Source organism: Danio aesculapii, chromosome 12 (assembly GCF_903798145.1).
Source record: "Danio aesculapii chromosome 12, fDanAes4.1, whole genome shotgun sequence".
Lineage (NCBI taxonomy): Eukaryota > Metazoa > Chordata > Actinopteri > Cypriniformes > Danionidae > Danio > Danio aesculapii.
This window is the reverse complement of record NC_079446.1, coordinates 24,928,718-24,949,185: the sequence shown is the minus strand read 5'-3', so window position 1 is coordinate 24,949,185 and position 20,468 is coordinate 24,928,718. Positions and strand designations below refer to the sequence as shown.

The window sequence follows — 20,468 nt, the reverse complement described above, 5'->3', positions numbered from 1 at the left end:
TTTTCGAGTAATTTCGTTCAGTTTGCCTAAATAACATTAAAATGTTACGAGATGCTTCTAAACACATCTACAACAAACGTTGATCCCACTACTACATACAAGTCATAACTAGAACACTACTGTACAATGCAAAGCTTTTAAGACAGAGAACATAATCCTTCATCGTTTACCTGGTGTTTTATCTATGATTAGCTTTGCTCACCTCCTCTGGCATGTCTTCAAATTTGAGTCGTTTGTTCACCTGACACTGACAGTCCCATACAAGCTTAACTAATAAAAAAACTAAATAAAAAAATGGCTTTCAATAGCCCCTTTTGCACAGTGATACCCGTAAATTTTCCGGAACGACTTTTAAAAAAGGTGTTCGCACAGGCACTAAAGAGCATAGAATCACCAAGAGGCGACACTAGTGCGATTTGGGAAACAGCCACTAGGCGGCCATTTTGGAATGAAAATTCCAATAGCACAACAGCATATTATAAGTCTGTAAAATAAACTTTTAAAAGTGCTGATGATTGTGATCGTAAGTGTTGTATTGTCGTCTTTCAGGTGGTTTCTCAGCTTTAATGCGCTTTTTAAATAAATAAAAAACAAAGCAGCCATCGTGACAGCCATAAGATCCAATGGACAGCTGACTGCTTTTACTCCAAAATGCTGGAATCCGGGGCTGTTGCTGGGCACTGCTGTTGCAATGGAACGTTCTATTGAGTGTCGTATCTTGGTCATTCTAAGTTCTTTGCAGGCACTTGAATTTTTCCGAAAAAGACCATTCACACATCCATTCCAAAAATACTGGTAAATTCTGACACCATTAACCAAAAATATAAACGGCAGCGTTTGTATTTGTAAACATAGAAGGGGTCCGGCAATTATGTTTCGTGCAGAAGGGGTCCGGCGATTTCACTTTTATTTAAAGCTTTATCATTTATGCAGCTGCTTTGTGAGACATCCAAAGGCAGAAATGTGAACCGCAGCTAAATGTTTACACACTTGACTACATACAAATTCTGTGGATGGATAAGTATTGTGAACAACTTATATGAAAACATATGGAGGAACACCTTCACATATCGAGATGTTCTTAATATATGTGTGTGTGCTGGCGCTCTCCGGCTGCTTCCCTTGTACACACGTCAAGCAACTGAAGCAGTGAAAGTAAACAAACAGCGCTTTATCATAAGCATTTTATCAATAATTATTTACACAGCTGGCATTATGAAGGAACATAGAAATATTGATCTGACTAACATCTAGTAGCTAAATGTGTCTGGAAAAATATTCAAATGCTTTTATTTTCATAAACCGCGGGTATGTGAATGCATCTGAGTGTTCTGATTGGCTAAACATCACATCAGCATGTTCTAGATGTGAATGCGCACTTTCCAGCAATCTTCCTTCTGCGTTCACACAGCGCAGCAAATTACCGATAATGTTACAACTTCTCTTTCTGGTGAATTGTCAAAATTAATTTACCGGTATTTTCAAAAAGGGCCTGTATGACCTGTACAGTCTGTATGTGTGAAAGGGGCTAAAGTATAACCTTATATAATTTCCCCTCTGGTCTCTTTTAAATTTTTTTATTCACTCTATTTAATTTATATGTTATAATTGTTTTCTCTTTTTTTTCTCTTCTGTAAAATTTATTATGCACATTGAAACAACATCTCAGTTTTTTCCTAATGTTCTAAGTTTCTGCAATCTATTGTTAACTGTTTTCATTCATTCATTTTCTTTTCGGCTTAGTCCCTTTATTAATGAGGGGTCATTACAGCGGAATAAACCGCCAACTTATCCATATGTTTTATGCAGGGGATGCCTTTCAGCTGCAACCCATCTCTGGGAAACATCCATACACACTCACACTTATACACTACAGACAATTAAGCCTACCCAATTCACCTGTACCGCATGTCCTTGGACTGTGGGGGAAACCGGAGCACCCGGAGGAAACCCACGTGAACGCAGGGAGAACATGCCATCTCCACACAGAAATGCCAACTGACCCAGCTGAGGCTCGAACCAGCGACCTTCTTGCTGTGAGGCGACAGCACTACCTACTGCGCCACTGCGTCGCCTTGTTAACTGTTTTTTAAACGAATAATAAAAAATAAAAAAAATAAATAAATAAAAAAAATAAAAAGCTTAACTAATGCTTACAGCCTGGGACAGAAACACCCATTATTAGTTCACCTTTCGAGTCTTTGGGTTTTTGAGTCGTTCGTTCATCACGTGACAGCATGTAAATAAAGAGATGACTCGAGAAATGAACAGATCAAATCTTTTTCCAGCTCTAAATTCATATGACTGGCTTCTGACTCAAAAAATGAACTAATCATCTCCACCTGCACAAATGTGTGCATGTGCAAATGAACGAATCACTCCCTAAGATGACTCTTCGTTCTCGAGTCACATAAAAGATTCATTCAGAATGAGCTACCCCCGTGTGACAAACTGAGGTATTGGATGCATAGACTAATGGAATAGTGTTGTTTTAATAGAATTTGATACTGGGCGCTGAATGGAAAGAAAAAAAAAAACTCCACATTTCGTGATGCAGGTGTCTGAGGTCCTTCACTGACTCAGTAGGTGCAGAGAATAGTGTCAAACAGCTGTATGTATGGAATGTTCTGTCTCAAAACGCAGTGTAAAACTCTACATGAAGGTGTTTACATGTCTGCACTGCACTTTAATAATGCGACGAAAATTGGCATACTCCACATGTCTTCATTCGATTTCGGTTTCATTTGATTATGAGCTTAATCAGATTAAAATAATCAAAAATCGCTGTTTACATTGTAGGCTCTTAATCAGTGTCCATGTAAACATACTCAATGAAGCTTGCTTCAAGAGTGTGGTCGCTCTCCTGCCTGGTTGTTTTGCGCAAATGTGTTGTCGCTGTTGTGGTCAATTTGTCAAAGTTAAAATATGTAGTAAAGCATTTGAAACCGCTTACAATCTGCCATTGAAACTTAACTTTGTGTTTGGAAGCCATAGGGAGGTGGGTGCCATTTTATTTCTAAACCTTTTTTTTTTGGTTAATGTTTAGTTAGGGAGTTAGTGTACATTTCTGTTGTTAGTTGAATTTTACTTTGTCAGTTTAGACAGTTTTACTCCCTAACTAGCTAGAGTGTGCTTTAGCTTGTTGTTTTGGCCTTCCCCGCTCCTGAAGCTTCCCAATTTTGTTTTACAATTGTTCATTTTTGTTAATAAATTCTTTAACTAAATTGGTGTGTTGTCGTGAAGGCAGGAGACTGATCCACACTCACCCCAACCAACTTTAAACTTTTCACTGTTCGCTCACCCCTAGACACTTAACATCAGGGACGTGGCAGACACGGCTCTGTGAACAGAAGTAAATCTTCTCCAAAGGCCAGAAGGTGCTCTCATGTAAAACTACAAATATGCCACAAAGAAGAGATACAGCAAAGTCCCTTTCAAGAAAAGTCATTTCACTCTGCATTTTTACTCATATTCTTTCAGTCTATCTTTCTCTTTTTCACACAATATAGTAGTATAACTGGATATAGTTCATTTAGTGTTTTCTTTGTTTTGCTATGTAGAGGGTACACTGTTAAAAAATGTAAAGATTAAAAAAATCATGACAACATGTTTCTGTTACTTTGACATATACGGATAAGTTAATCTTGAATCTTTTTCATCTCACTGAAGTTGAGGGTCTTTAATCTGTCCCAAGTTCACACAAGTTCACACAGAAAGACAAACCATATCAGTATCCTTTTGACACACCAAAAATTAAAATTGAAATTAAAATCGTAACGCATGGTTTCTGTATTTGAATATAAAAATTCTACCAATATGGAAATAAGAGCATTTTTGACTGCAGCAACTAAAGACATTATTCAGATGTATTTTGAAACATTTCAAGACTAGTTTTTGGTCTTCAAACAGCTCCATCCAAATTTCTAATGCTTTACACAAGGATTAGGAGTAAACACTAAGGGAATTTTTTACCATTCTTCTTAAAGTGCATTCGTGAGGTCAGGTCTAATGTTGGATGAGTACACTACCTGACAAAAGTCTTGTCGTTGATCCCAGTTGTAAGAGCAAAATATCTAAAAAAAACTTGATTTATAGTTGATCATTTGGAAGAGTGGCAGAAGGTAAATTTTTTTTATGACGAACCATCTGTTGAACTGCATCCCAATTATCACAAATACTGCAGAAGACCTATTGGAACCAGCATGGACCCTAGATTCTCACAGAAATCAGTCAAATTTGGTCAAGGAAATATCATGGTTTGCGGTTACATTCAGTATGGGGGTGTGTGAAAGATCTGCAGAGTGGATGGCAACATCAACAGCCTGAGGCATCAAGACATTTGTGCTGCCCAATACATTACAAACCACAGGAGTGGGCAATTAATAAGTTATTTGAGTCATTGCAGAGATGTATGGATGCAGTCGTTAAAACTCATGGGAGTCATACACATTATTAATTCTTTTTCCACTGCACCATGACTTTATATTATATACTGTACATTATTTCTGTTAGGTGACAAGACTTTTGTCTAAGCAAAATCAGACCTTACTGTCCTAATTAAATATTTAAAAATCAAGACATGATCATATTTTATTTTGGTAAAATAAGCATAATCTTGAGGCATTTGCCTTTCATATAAGCCACTTCTGATACCAAATGATCAACTAGAAATCAAGTTATTATTTGTTGTTCCTAAAACCTGAATAGACGACACGACTTTTGACAGGTAGTGTAGGTCTGGTTTAGTCTCCACTCTAATTAAACCCAAAGGTCTCTATCGGGTTGAGTTCAGGACTCTAATCAGGCCAATCAAGTTCTACACACCAAACTCATGTATCCCTGCCTTTAACGGCCTTGTTTTGTGCACTGGTGTGCAGTAATGTTGGAATAGAAATGGGAGGATATCCCCAAACTGTTCAAAGTTGTGTGCATGGAATTGTCCAAAATGTCTTTTAGGGTAAGTACTAAGAGTGCGGTGGCCTGCTTTACTGTACATGGCCTACTGTACTAATTCATGGCTGAGATGCTGTTGTTCCCATTTTCTACCACTTTGTTATAATTCAATTACCAGGTAACCAAGGAATATTTAATATTTAATATTTGTGATTTTTCACAAATGGACTTACTGTACAGGTGGAATCCTATCCCAGTACCAACTGTTGAAAACAACCTATTCTTTCACAGATCTTTGTAGAAGAAATCTGCATACCTCCATGCTTGATTTCATACACCTGTGGCCATGTAGTTGTTTGGAAGACTTTCTTTTTTCTTTTTTAAATATTTGCCAAATTATGTTTAACAGAGCAAGGAAATTTTCAGAGTATGTCTGATAAATTTTTTTCTTATGGAGAAAGTCTTATTTATTTTATTTCGGCTAGAATAAAAGCAGTTTTAAATTTTTAAAAACCATTTTAAGTTTAAACTTATTAGCCCCTTTAAGCTTTTTTTGATAGCCTACAGAGCAAACCATCATTATACAATAACCTGCCTAATTACCCTATGCTGCCTAGGTAACTTAATTAACCTAGTTAAGCCTTTAAATGTCACTTTAAGCCGTATAGAAGTGTCTTGAAATATATACATACATACATACATACATACATACATACATATGCACATACATATATATACATATATACATACATACATACATACATACATATGCATATATATACAAGTCCTTGTTTTAAAAGAAAGGTCATACAGGTTTCAACTTATATGAATGTGACTAAATAATAACAAATAAAACAATAAATAATTTACTTAATAGTAAATTACAGAATTGTCTTTACTGGTCATTACAAAAAACGAAAAGGAGATAATTATTAGGTTTATTTGAGGGGGGGGGGGGGGGGGGGGGTGGAAGTGAAAAAAAGAGGACTCCTGATGTGAATAGGCTAATTACTGTTCTTAGTTTGTGATCAATACCCATTCCCAATATCTGAATGCGAGTCTCATTTAGACTTTCTCTCCAAGTTACATAACATTCAATCTCAACAGGTTTCCCTCATTCTCCCAGAAGTGCCAAATCCCACAGAAACCTATTAAAATCACTCCCAAAAGAGATCTCTATCAGCTAAACATACAGAGAAGAGAGGGCTCTTTCAGTGCTGATTTCCCTCTGGTCAGTCCATTGATGTGCAGCTGCTCCTCAGAGAAATTCACTTTTATCCGCTTTCAACGGCAATTAAAACTCTAAAGTACGTGGAAGGGGAAACAGAAGGAAAAGCAAACCTCCACCTCACCTTCTGAAATGTCCCCGACCACAGCACAGGCAAGGCTACAGGCATCAGGCAAAGGTTTTTATAGTCCCCAGAAGGAAAGCATCAGGTTCAGTGCTCTCCAAATCTAATCACCTCCCTCGATGATCTCTCCCGCTGGCAGCCAGGAGAAGTCCTTGAACCGGAAAGCTCAAAAGGGTTTGGTGCCGATATCACGAAGCGGCCCTTCAATTACCGTGCAGAACTTAGCTTGTCCAACACGCTGCCGCTCACTGTTCATTACGGCTGGCAGAACGCAGGAGATTGAATGGCTGAAATAGAATCAGATTTGGCTTCCAATGAGGCTTGAAGAGATCACAGCAAGTGTTTAATGAAGGAAACGTTGACTGGCAGGGCTGCTCAATGCCTCATACTGCCAATACAATAGCACAATGATAGCCAAATTTATTTAACCTCATGTCATTAACATGTTGTTTTCCTAAAATAAATACGAAAAGAATTGTTTGGCAGAATGTCCTTGCACTTGAAAACTGTAATTCAATTAGTGTGATTGGTTTTTAGCTTATCTTTAGCTATCTGCAGGTTTTAGTGGAAAACATGCGGCCTGTTTTGTTTTTTAAATATATAAACGGAGCATATTTATGTGCCAATGACCTGGTTGTTAAATTTGCACTGGTTTATTCATAGCCAGCTAGTTCCTTTCATGTGCCTGCCTCCAAGTAAACTATGGACTTTACCTTCCTCCCACCTCTTTTTGTAAACAAATAAAAAAGTGACTAACAACGGTACCCCTTTTGTTTCTCTGCATTTGAACAATGAAGCGATTCTGGCATGGACACTGTTGTGTGTTTGTATGTAGCTTTAGAGGCTCACAGGTGTGCTTACACAGAATTCCAGCATCAGAAGAGGCAACAGCAAAATGGATTAGTTTCAAATATGAAGATAATGTCCCAGAAAGAGTGGGCAAAAACCTGCTTGTGTGTGCAAAACCTTTTATTGCTGGACTGCTTTATGACCTTGGGCAATACATAGTAATTGCAAATACGTTGTAATTGCATTTAAAGGATGTATCTGAACCTAAAATTTGTCTAAAAGATGCAAGTCATTTTAAAATATAATTTGTGATTGTTTCATTTGGTTACAGTTAGCAAATGCCAACTTCAATTCACTTGCGTTTAGAATCAGATCATCATCCTTCATGGGTTGAGCTGTGTGTGTAATGTTGTCTTTCAGACTGTGCATTGTGCAGCTGAGCATTTGTTAAATACATTGTTACTTTTGTATGTATATAGGTTTGTTTGAATACATTTTCTATTGATAATGGTGAGCTGCAATGTCAAGCAATGATAAATCATGTGACGATTACATGCCCAGTGTAACCTTTAAAAATAACTAACATTACACTAACATGTTCCATCATTCGCCACATAAGCTATGTTTCATCTAAAAATGCGAATAAAATTTATGCGCAAAACTGGAATATCACATAAAAGACGTGCAAATAATGCAGCGTTTCCATCCATCGAGTCAAAGAGAACATAATCGTCACTTCCTGATTAACTGGTGCCAAATATCAAAAGTACAAACGTAATTTGCAAAAGTACAAAAGTAGGAGAAGCTGCGAGAATCTTTTCTTTATTTTTTAAATGACAACGGCGACACGCAATGAATGGCGTTTGAAGGCGTGAGACGCAGAGCACAGACACTCTTTCTGGAGGTTATTAATAATATAATAACACTAATGCTGGAATGATTAAGGAATTTTAAAATCTCATATAACAAAATCACATGGTTTTTTTGATGCACATACTTGATTTTGTTCGGTAAAAGTGTTTCCAATGTAGTTCATGCATATCTTTTTTTATCTAATAAAAAGTTTATCCTACTCTGTTTTTATGCACATTAATGCGCATCAATGCAACCGATTTTTCTATGTGCATATGCAAAATACGCATAGATATAGGTGGATGGAAACATAGCTATTGTAACCTATTGGAAAACATAGGTGGATGGAAACATAGCTATAGTCTCCAATCTCTTAAAAAAAAAACATAAAAAACAAGAAAAAGATAATGACTTCCAGTCAGGCCCAGCCTCCTAATTTGTATTTTATTTACACCTTCGTGCAGCACCCAAAGCATATAGTGTGCCTTGTCAAAAACATCTACCTGTACATCAATTGATTAAATTGTTTACAACTCAAGGGAATTACAGTGGGTTAATATCCACACCGTATAATTTTATTCTGGAGGCTTCCTTGAACTACCATTAGATAGACTATGGTGACAAGATTGCCCCAACTTGGATTCACATTTTATTTAGGAAGATACTTGGATAAATAGTACAGAGGCTGCTCGGAACATGGACCACTGCACAGAACATGCTTAACTTCCCATAAACATTATTGAATGAAGAGATTACCAAACTCTAAACGTACTGTATGCAGTCTGAATATCCCAGGCACTTTCTTATGTACTGTATGGTATAAGAGTGTTCACCCGTTGCTCAGTTCTGAACTTAGGTTGCACCTAAATTGTCTGATCTGACTTCAACAACGAAACCTGTAACTATGCAATATTGAATAATATAACAATTTTACAGGTTAACAATCAGCACATATTATTATCAGCACTGTATTATTAGCTGACCTTACAGCTGCTAGGAAGATGATTACACTAAGATTGAAACCTCCCCATTTACTTTATGTTAAATGTTGAATTCTCACTTAGAACTGTCTACTGCTTGAATAAATGATGCAGATTACAAGACCCTCTGCAGTTGGCAGACATCTGCAGAATCAATAAAAATCTGTTTGAGGTGATCTAATCAGATGGTTTTTATTTGAGCATCTGTAGAAAAATAAGTCTCCTATAACATATATATTTTTATTTATTTTTCTTTCCTTTCTATTTTGTTTATGCTAATGGTCACCTTCAATACAGCTGAAGACAAAATTATTAGTCATTTACTGTAAAATTTTTAATCTTTTTCAAATATTTTCCAAGTAATATAGAGCAGAGTAAGGAATTTTTCAGAAATATGTTTTGTTTTATTCTATAGAAACGTTAGTCGCCTACTTAACTAACATAGTTGAGCCTTTAAATTGCACTTTAAGCTGAATACTAGTATAGGCTGTCAAGATACAGATAAAGTTCAGGTTTAGACAAAAAAAGGTTAAATATGTACTAAAAAACATTCCACATAGATAATGGGTTAAAATGTTAAACAACCTGAAATAAGGAAAAAAATCTTACAATTTTTTTTTTACATTTCAATCACTATAGCCATAGTTTAATTTGCATTATTTTACAGTTTTAAATGACCTTGTTGGTCTACTAAAATGTAAAAAACATAACTAAGCTTGAAAACACTGAAACTTTTTTTTTTTTTTTTACTCAGTAAAACAAATGTTAACTGAAATAAAGAAAAAAATATTTCAAAGTACTGCAATATTTTATCTTACAATGCTGTTTCAGTAGTACTCTCAAAAATGTCATTTACTTTCATTTTTCACATTCATATTTTAGGGGGAAATGCACTGCTAATTGTGAGAAATTGAAACATTTAGGTATCAAAACTTAGAATCATATGCACTAATTAGTAAATTAAACAGTACATTAAATCATAAAGTTATCCTATGCTGACCTGGAACTATCATATAAGTCACACTGTAAAAAAATGCATTGCCTAAAAGTTTTGTAGTTGAATCAACATTAGTCAAAATGACAAAAAAAATATTAAGTTAAACTTTATATAACTACAAGTATTAAGTTTTAATCTGTCTAATTAAATTTAAAGTAACAAAAACAGTTGTTGTCATGACTTTTTGCATATCATTTTGTAGTGCAGATTCCTTTCTTCTTAAACACTATAGTCATTATACCTCTCTTTCATGTTATTTGAAACTTTATGGAAGTTGTTTTGTATCAGGTTGAGCTACACTTACCAGCCACTTTATTACGTGCATCTGTCCAACTGCTCATTAATGCAAATTTAAAATCAGCCAATCACATGGTAGCAATTCAATGCATTTAAGCATGTAAACATTTAAGTGACTTTAAACGTGGCATGGTTGTTGGTGTCAGAGGAGAACAGCCAGACTGGTTTACTCGTTACAATCGAGGTATGCAGAAAAGCATCTCTGAACGCACATGTCCAACTTTGAGTCAGATGGGCTACAGCAGCAGAAAACCACACCAGATGCCACTCCTTTCAGCTAAGAACAGGAAACTAAGGCTACAATTCACAAAGGCTCACCAAAATTGGAAAATAGAAGATTGGAAAAACGTTGCTTGGTCTGATGAGTCTCGAGTTCTGCTGCAACATTCGGATGGTAGAGTCAGAATTTGGCATCAACAACATGAAAGCATGAATCCATCCTGCCTTGTATTAACGGTTCAGGCTGGTGGTGGTGGTGTAATGGTGTAGGGGATATTTTTTTGGCACACTTTGGGCCCATTAGTACCAATTGATCATTGTGTCAACGCCACAGCCTACCTGAGAATTGTTGCTGACCATGTCCATCCCTTTATGACCACAGTGTACCCATCTTCTAATGTCATAAAGCGAGATTCATCTGAGACTGGTTTCTTGAACATGACAATGAGTTCACTGTAATGAAATGGTCTTCACAGTCACCAAACCTCAATCCAATCGAGCATCTATGGGATGCGGTGGAGCGGGAGATTTGCATCATGGATGTGCAGCCGACAAATCTGCAGCAACTGTGATGCTATCATGTCAATATGAACCAAAATCACTGAGGAATGTTTTCCAGAAGCTTGTTGAATTTATGCCACGAAGGATTAAGGCAGTTCTGGAGGCAAAAAGACATCCAACCCAGTACTACTAAGGTGTCCCTAATAAAGTGAACATTTGAAAAATAATTACAAATTCACAGGAGGGCTGATAATTGCATCTCCAAGTATGTTCTAATATGTGTGTATGCATGCACTGAAACGCTTGTGCATATGCGTACATTCCCTTTAGATGTCTGAGATTTTTATGTGTGCTCCTTTTCACCAAAAAGCATTTGAACTCAAATCTACTTCAGGTTCATGTGAGTCAAAAGAAAAATAAATGGCAAAGACACGACAAAGCTTCTATTACCAAAATAGATTCAGGATGGACCCTGAGATACAGATATTCTTTTACAGGTGCACTATTGATAGGCTCATGTCATGTTATATTACTGTCCACTGTATGAACTGCACCACACAGGAGGTGATACATTTGGAATGGTTCACCGGGGGTCTGCAGAATGACCACAACAAATAAAGCAAGACTAAGGCCACCAAAATCATTATGGACCCCTGCCATCCAAACAATGGCCTCTTTTCATTGCTGCAGTCAAAAAAATAAAATAAAATAAAAATGCCCAAAAGCCTCGGGGTCAAAACTGAGAGGTTCTGGGGGAGCTTCTACAGCCAAACTATCCAGACATTTAATGAGGGCCAGAAGCCCGCAGCACTACTGTAACAACACAGCAGAGACCTTTATCATATGCACTCTGTCACATGTACTGTATATATTGTTATTCGTAGAGATGCAAAATAATCACACAATAACTACTGTTTTTCTCATTTGCATGGCCTCATTATTCGCACTTGCACTTTGGTATATAGTGGCAGAATTCAACACGTCTTTGCCGCCTTCTCTTTTTTTAACTTGTTTGTTTTTCAGTTTATTCTGCACCCAGTCATGTGTATACAGTACAGTAACTTAAAAAAAGACACTAACTGTAAGTTATGCAATGTTTACAAGTGGTTCCAAAACAGCACCTACTGTTAACACCATGGTAGGCAAGATTGTATATATATTTTTTTTTTTGGCAGTGCAGTGGCTGGATGAATAATCATTTCTGAAAAACGACTTCAATAAACAATGAATAAAACTGTATTTTAGGGGATTTAAAACTATTGGGTGACACTTTTTTGTAGTCGCACATTGTGGCTTTAAAACTATTAACCGTGAACTTATGTTTTAATAATTAGTTTGTTTGTTTGTTAAGACTAAATTAATCCCAAAGGGAAATTCACTCGTCACAACAGAGCTCTCCATACTATAAAATAAATAAAATAAGTTGCATATATAAAAAGACAATATTCATAAAATTACATTCATACTGCACACCTTAGTTTCAAACAACGATTAGACACTTGTCCATATCTACAATATTAATGCTATTACAATTTAGCATAATTCATCTACACTCTTAGAAATAAAGGTAAGCACGCTGTCACTGGGGTGGTACCTTACACATTTATACTTGAAGGGTCCATATTGGTACCTCAAAAGTATATATTAGTATCTACAAATTTTAAGAGGAACACTTTTGCACTTTTTAGGTATTAATATGGACCTTTTGGGTAAAAATTTTTACCTTTTGAAAAGGTACCACCCCAGTGACACCTTGTAGACAGAGTGTAGTATGACTTTGGTTATACAATTCAATTCAATTCAATTCAATTCAATTCATCTTTATTTCTATAGCGCTTTTACAATGTAGATTGTGTCAAAGCAGCTTAACATAGAAGTTCTAGTAAATTGACACTGTCAGTCCAGTTTTCAGAGTTGAAAGTCAGTTTAGTTCGGTGTAGTTTAGATTTCACAGCTGAAAGTTCAAACACTGATGAGCTAAACCATCGATGCGCAGCTCCACAAGTCCCAACCAAGCAAGCCAATGGCAACAGGGGAGACGAACAAACTTCACCAATTAACTGCAGGTGTGTGTAGGTCACCGTTGGGTGATCATACTGGCCCAGGGGATCAATGTGAAGACTCGTCTGACACTTTGGTCTTTCAGGAATCAGACTCATGCTCTCCGCTCCTCCAAGATCAATCTGATAACTGTTGGTAAAAATTACTTCCTGTATTGTTCCTTGTAACACCGGGGCTGAATTAATTTTTAGTTAAAAGAGCTTGCACACACTTGGACAGTATCAAAAAGGGGATGACTATCGTGGTTCATTATACTGACAAATTTGTCCATAATTCGGACATGTGCTATCTCTTCTATAGTGAGTAGTACCAAAGTCTCTTTAAGGCAAGTCATTTCACTTGGCGCCATCTTTGAAATGCCTCTTGGGCAGTATTCTCGGGCATTCTGTCTGAATATGGAAACATCAAATTCTGCAAAACTGTTAGCCAAGCTTACGATTACATTACATATGTGGAATCACCAATAAAAATTTTACAACAACCATCTCATAAGTTTAGTTTCTAAATGTTGTAATCAATTAAAATCAGCATTTTTTGCCCAGGCTAATGCGCATGCGCACTCGAAAAGAACGAGACCACAACACCAACCTCATTTATGGCAGTGTAGTGGGTTCGTTTAAAAGTAGAGATTTCAAGCTTTATGTGGATATATTTCTCATGTCTGTGAAGCAAGTATTTGCTGAGATTCCAGTGTGTTTGTTGACCACATAAAGTGTCGTAAAAGCACAAGTCTGATCTGAGCTTCTTCCCCGGAGAATCGTCAGTCTTTATTGATCGATGACTGGCTACTGTACAAGTCGGCAGGGCTTCATTCGCCATATTGACCGTTACACTTTGCCCCTTTCAAAACAATACGAGTGACATGTCTTGTGTATTCTGAACACCAAAGGACCTCAGTCATCTTAATAAATGAATGTGACTCTGACCCTTTTTGTACACCTGCATTGTATTCTCAGACCAATCAAGCTTGTTATTCAGATATACACCTAGGTACGTATACGATAAATCAATCTCAATTGCAATTGATGCCTTTAAATACACAATGAGTCTGTATTTGATATTCTAAATGTTATCTCTTTATTACCTTCTTGTTTACTTTTTTACTCTATAACTCCATGAAATGATTTCAGGTTAGACTTTATTTTAGGGTGTAATTACACATTTACAGTGTGTAAAATATTCATAGCACATCTCTTTTTCAAAACTTGTGAAATTAGACCACAAAACTTTGTTGTACAGGTTTATTTTGGCAAAATCCAAAAACATATTGTTTGAGTCATAGTTATAGCTTTTTCTTTTATGCCAAAAATCACAAAAATATTAAGACCATGTCCAATGAAGATGTCTTGTAAATGTCCTAGTGTAAATTTATTAAAACCTAATTTTTTATGAGTAATATACCTTGCTAAGTATCTAATTATGACACATTTAATTTGATTTAAATACCTTTTGAAAAATTGACATGTTGATTTCAGACAGAAGCAGACAAAAAAAGTTCTGCAATATGAATTCAAATGGTTTCTGTGAAAGTGGTTCAAAATTAAGCAAATAAAATAAAGACTGAGGCTGTAGCCCACAGGCCAAAGAGTAAACAGGAAAAAATAATATTTGCATTATGACCAGTCATATCATCTGTCAGTCAAGCTCTGTCTATACTCTGAGGTTGAAACTGGCTCCCAAAATGAAATGGTGACTTTTAATCTCACATTTCTCACTTTTTTCCTTTGCAAATCTGAGAAAAAAAAGTCAGAATTGCAAGATACCATCCAAATTCATACTTCTTCAAAAACGTAAATACATTTTATTACATACATTACATATATGAAGAAGGTGAGGGAGAGAGAGAGATCTTTAAAAAAACATGACGCTCTTGTATTCTTTAAATTCTGGGTGTATATTTGACTTTTCCCTCAAAATTGCAAGATATAAAATATAAACTGGCAAATCTGAAAAGGAAAAAAAAACATTTGGGGTGGCTGGGGTTGGGGGGCTCTGGCTGGGGTTGTTAGGGGGAGGAAGGCAGAATTGCAAAAAGCCCTTTTTTAAATTCTGTGAAAACAAGCCTCCATAGGCTTCCATTAGTTAATATCAATAAACTTAAATAAACAAATTCTATGTATATTATACACTCATTGGCCACTTTATTAGATAAATCTGTTCAACTGCTCATTAACGTAAATTTCTAATCAGCCAATCACATGGCAGCAACTCAATTCATTTAGGCATGTAGACATGGTCGAGACGATCTGCTGCAGTTCAAACCAAGCACCAGAATTGGAAAAAAGGTGATTTAAGTGACTTTAAACGTGGCATGGTTGTTGGTGCCAGACGGGCTGGTTTGAGTATTTCAGAAACTGCTGATCTACTGGGATTTTCATGCACAACCATCTCTAGGGTTTACAGAGAATGGTCCAATAAAGGAGAAAACATCCAGTGAGCGGCAGTTCTGTGCACACAAATGCCTTGATGATGCCAGAGGTCAGAGGAGAATGGCTAGACTGGTAGAAGGCAACAGTAACTCAAATAAGCACTCGGTACAACAGAGGTATGCAGAAGAGCATCTCTGAACATACAACACGCCCAACCTTGAGGCGGATGGGTTACAGCATCAGAAGACACACCGGGAGCCACTCCTGTCTGCTAAGAACAGAAAACTGAGGCTAAAATTTGCACAGGCTCACCAAAATTGGACAAGATTGGAAAAACGTGGCCTGATCTGATGGGTTTCGATTTCTGCAGCCACATTCGGATGGTAAGGTCAGAATTTGGCATCACCAACATGAAAGCATGGATCCGTCCTGCCTTGTATCAACGGTTCAGGCTGGTGGTGTTTTAATGATGTAGGGGATATTTTCTTTGCACAGTTTGGGCCCATTAGTACCAATTGATCATTATGTCAATGCCACAGCCTACCTGAGAATTGCTGCTGACCATGTCCATCCCTTTATGACCACAGTGTACCCATCTTCCGATGGCTACTTTCAGCAGGATAACGTGCCATGTCATAAAGCGAGAATCATCTCAGTCTGGTTTCTTGAACATGACAATGAGTTCACTGTACTCAAATGACCTCCACAGTCACCAGAACTCAATCCAATAGAGCACCTTTGGGATGTGGTGGAACAGGAGATTCGGATCATGGATGTGCAGTCAACAAATCTGCAGCAACTGCGTGATGCTATCATGTCAATATGGACCAAGATCTCTGAGGAATATTTCCAGTACCTCGTTGAATCTATGCCACGAAGGATTAAGGCAGTTCTGAAGGCAAAAGGGGGTCCAACCCAGTACTAGTGAGGTGTATCTAATAAAGTAGCCAGTGAGTGTATATTTGTATTTAACAAAACAGTTTTAAGTAATGGAAAATACAACAGTATTATTTTTTTTTGTAAAACATAACATATAACATACATTCATTGAATGCACAATGAAAACAAGTTGAATCAAAACACGCTCACATCCCTGCCTAGATAAAAATCAGCCATCATCCAACATCAGACAACAGGCAAACCTGTTTATGCCTTTGCCCAATATTTATGACTAATTTATGTGCCTGCTGGCGTTTATTTTTATTTTCTTATATACAGTCTTTTACTGTTGAATCTTTAGCAATAAAACTTGTCATTACTACGACCACAAATAAAACACAGAAGAAGCTTTTCTCTCTCACTGACTTATGCTTAATGAAGACGTGGTGAGGAGGAAGTTGCTTAGGTCTGCTGAAGCCCGTGTGGAGCAGACACTGAAGACGGGCTGAGTGACGGACGTGCCGTGTAATGCATATGGCATCCTCTGCCTGCTCTTCTGGCCTGACATTAATAGGTGTTGACGCCAGGCCATTTAAAGGTCTCCAAACCTCATAAAGTTCCATGACTGAGCTTTTACAGGCAGCTTATCATAACATGACCTATAAATTACATCCAACAGGGAAGCAACAAACCTAGGCTCATTTTAAATCAAGCAAATATGACACCTCAGAGTTCCTTCCGATCCCAAAAAAGGGATAATCTGATAAGTCAGCCATTGAAAAACCAGTTACTGTCAACATTTGGGTGATTTAAGTTCATTCATGATGGCTTTAAATGTACTGCCGCTTTGATATTGGCACTCCAGCGCAAGACATTACAGGAAACACTGACTCAGAGACCTGACACTTGAAATACATAAACACTTATGTCACATTCACAGGTGACTTCCTGTCAGCTTATATTTATGTGTGCAGGAAAACTGTCATCTGGTCTTCGCTGGTGTTTTTTTTTTCTTTGCCGTGTGCTCTGCCGTTTGAACTCAGGCAATTAGATAAGTGTGGAGATTTCAGGTAGTCGGCTCTTTCAGATTGCTCACAGCTCCATTTCCTAACAGCCACCTCAAAGATTAGAGTCGGCGGAAGAATAAAAGACTACTCTGCACAAGCCCTGCCTTTTCAATCATAAAGATAAAATAAATGTATTTTATAGTGGATTTTTAGTCTAATAAATGTGTTTTTTATGAACCTTGAATTTAATATTTGATATTAATTCATATTGAGATTACTGATATATTTTTTATATGATTAGTAGTCAACAATATGAAAGAAATATTTGATATCCATTACCAAAGACAGTTCTTCATCTATAATTTATGAATAAAATATATTATATTAAAAGAATATTTCATCCAAAAATGAAAATTTGCTCACCGTTTACACACCCTCAAGTGCTTCCAACTTTTATAATAGGACTGGGTAATCAATCGTAAAGTAATCGAAATCGACATTAACCTATAATCGTGGAAATTTTTCAAGGTCAATTTTTAAAATTACAAAACAAATGTGTTGTTCAGCGTTGATGTTCAATAAATAATTATAGATAGTAGATATATAGTAGATAGTGTGTGTTTACTTCAATTATTTTAAAATCAAGCAATCCACCATATACATTCAAAAATCTCTCACTTGTAATATGTGATCATATTTACTGTATAAAAATATTAGCTTTCACTTGTAATACTGAAAAATATTTATTATAATCACTGAAAATTACACAATTTTTAAAATCGACCCCTTGAAATTATTCTGCGACCCCCAGTTTGAGTACCACAGGTCTAGACTCTAAATCAGAGTATTGTCTAAATCATATTAAAATCGGAGCATTAGTGTCCATGTACGTAATCATTGAAAGTGCCATATGATGTCAGAGACAGTGCATTCCTCTGACTTTGAGCCCTCAAATGTGCCGTTAAGTTTGATGTATTTCCCCCTTGCACGCAACTTTTGTAAATCATCTGCTTCACGTTGCTGTGTCAGAATCCTTGCTTGTAAAATACGCTTATGCTTAAAAGCACATTTGATGATCATGCGTGTTGATCTGTGTGTTGATCTGAAGAGAGTCGCTCTCGCTCACCTAATCCGCTGTACTGCGCGAGTTGCATGCGTCCGTTCCCTAAGCAACAAGAACAAACACCTGACATCGCCTGTCCGTATTCCTCAAAGTTGTTTAGAATTAAATGTTTAGAGATGGTGAGACAACGCGTACCTATGTGTGCCTTTGATGCACCCCTTTCTTACGTCCTTGTCGCAGCACCAGTGGCACCGAAATTAGGCACCGAAATTCATATACTGATTTGATCCGGTACATACCGGTTACAAAGGTACCGGTGCTATAACGGCACCGGGTTTCGGTACCCAACTCTAAGTGTAAATACTGCAAGTGAGATTAAAATGGTTGCCTCCTTGTGTACTTGTAATCTCTCTGCGCGTCTTGTACTGTATTTGGTTAACTCTTTATATTCACATATTGCATCTTAAGCCATGTTGAAAGTGTGGTGTTTTTGCACAGATGCTTTTGAAATATACCTTATTATTTGCATACGTCATTTTAATAGAAATACCGGTCTTTTCATGAGATGCAATATTAGTTTAATCTTAGTCAGTGCTAGCCCTTTTGCGATGGTGTACGTGGTGTAACCACAATGAACTGAGCTAAACTGAACTGAACTTAAACACTACAAGCTGAACTACACTGTTCCAATTTACTATGACCTTTTATGTGAAGCTGCTTTGACACAATCTACATTGTAAAAACGCTATACAAATAAAGGTGAATTGAATTGAATTGAATTGGTGTGTGCTGCTTTGTTTACAGATTTAAATGCGTTTGTGAGCTCGTGGTCCTCTGCCGTTTGTCATTGTTTTGGCCATCATCAGCTGTTTCCACACAAGTGCGGTGGTCAAATTTCAAAATAGTTCAGCTTTTGCCACTGTGTGGATTAATACTGATTGTATGTCATTGATATTACTTATGGTTAAGATAAGAGCTATAAGCTGGTGTTTAACTGCATTGTTTTTATTCGCTCCTGCATTGGGCTCACACATATACTTTGTATATCATCAAACCAACCAGCGCAGATTAGCATCGCGCTAAGGAGGGGGTTGGGAACAAATGAATCACTGAACAAATCATATGAGAGTCGTTGGGATAATTAAGTAAAACTAAATGCATATTATAAGACAATGAAAATGTTTTTGACCTTGCATGAATATCAGCCTGTTGTTGAAGACCCCTATAACCAAAATATTTGCTGCATAAATAAAATTAAATGAAAATATATATTAAAAATAATAATAATTTAATGCATAATAGAGGCTTCTTTAGCACATCCTCAAAATCCCTATTTATATCAATGAATCGAACCAAAAGAAAGTCAAGAGAAAAATCAAGAGAAAGTTTTGCAGTGCATCACGACTTGAATAGAAAAGTTGTCTAACCTGGCATAGCGTGGACCAGATCTCCACACAGAACTATGAAGCGAGGTCTGGGCTGGAGTTTGTTGATGGCCTGCACTGCCTGCTTTGTGAGCTGGACCTCTTCAGCCCACTCATCGCCTCCTGAATCACAATCACCAATCCTCCATGCCTTCATCAGGCCAAGCTGTGGGTCCGCAGCCTGGATGAAATAAAAGGGACCGCTCCATTCCTTCTGTTCATCTGGGAAGGACAAGAAAACACATGAAGCTGACAAACTACCTGCTGTAAAATCTCAATTATTGATGGCGTGTTTGTGGACAACGTGTACACCGTTTTACATAATTAAACATTACATAAGACATTACATTACATTCACAATCAAAATGTTTTAAAGTATTTATAAAAAGTGCGAGAGTCAGCTGAGGGCACAGCGTTGGCACCTGGAACTTGTGGAAAACGCTTGTCTCGCTTGACGTATATACTGTAAACTTCAGCTGTATACAACACCTCCACAGGAGCTCTTGTGTTATAAGGAAATGAAACCGGCAGGAAAAAGAAAACGCCAATTTTCACACCTTGGGTTTTACAGCACAAATACAGCACAGAATCAGTTCTTATCTGGAAACTTCAAGCATTAAAACTTGGTCAAAATATAAAAGACGACGATGCCCCTGCTGGGAACATCACACAGGTCTAGTCTTTGCTTTCCACTATACTCACTTACTCCAAGTTTGTGGAGAGAATTTTTGACAGAGCTGCAAGCCTCAAGAGCTACAGGAAAAATAGAGGATTTCTATCAGTTC

General features: G+C 37.0%; 1 protein-coding gene across 1 annotated transcript in view; it reads right to left on the bottom strand.

Annotated features, from left to right (window-relative positions):
• The window catches only part of cpped1 (calcineurin-like phosphoesterase domain containing 1), a 57,676-nt gene that overhangs the window by 27,601 nt on the left and 9,607 nt on the right, over positions 1–20,468 (bottom strand). Inside the window, exon 2 of the mRNA XM_056470003.1 lies at positions 19,687–19,905. Within this exon, the coding sequence (XP_056325978.1) occupies positions 19,687–19,905 (219 nt within the window). The remainder of the gene's footprint in view (positions 1–19,686; positions 19,906–20,468) is intronic.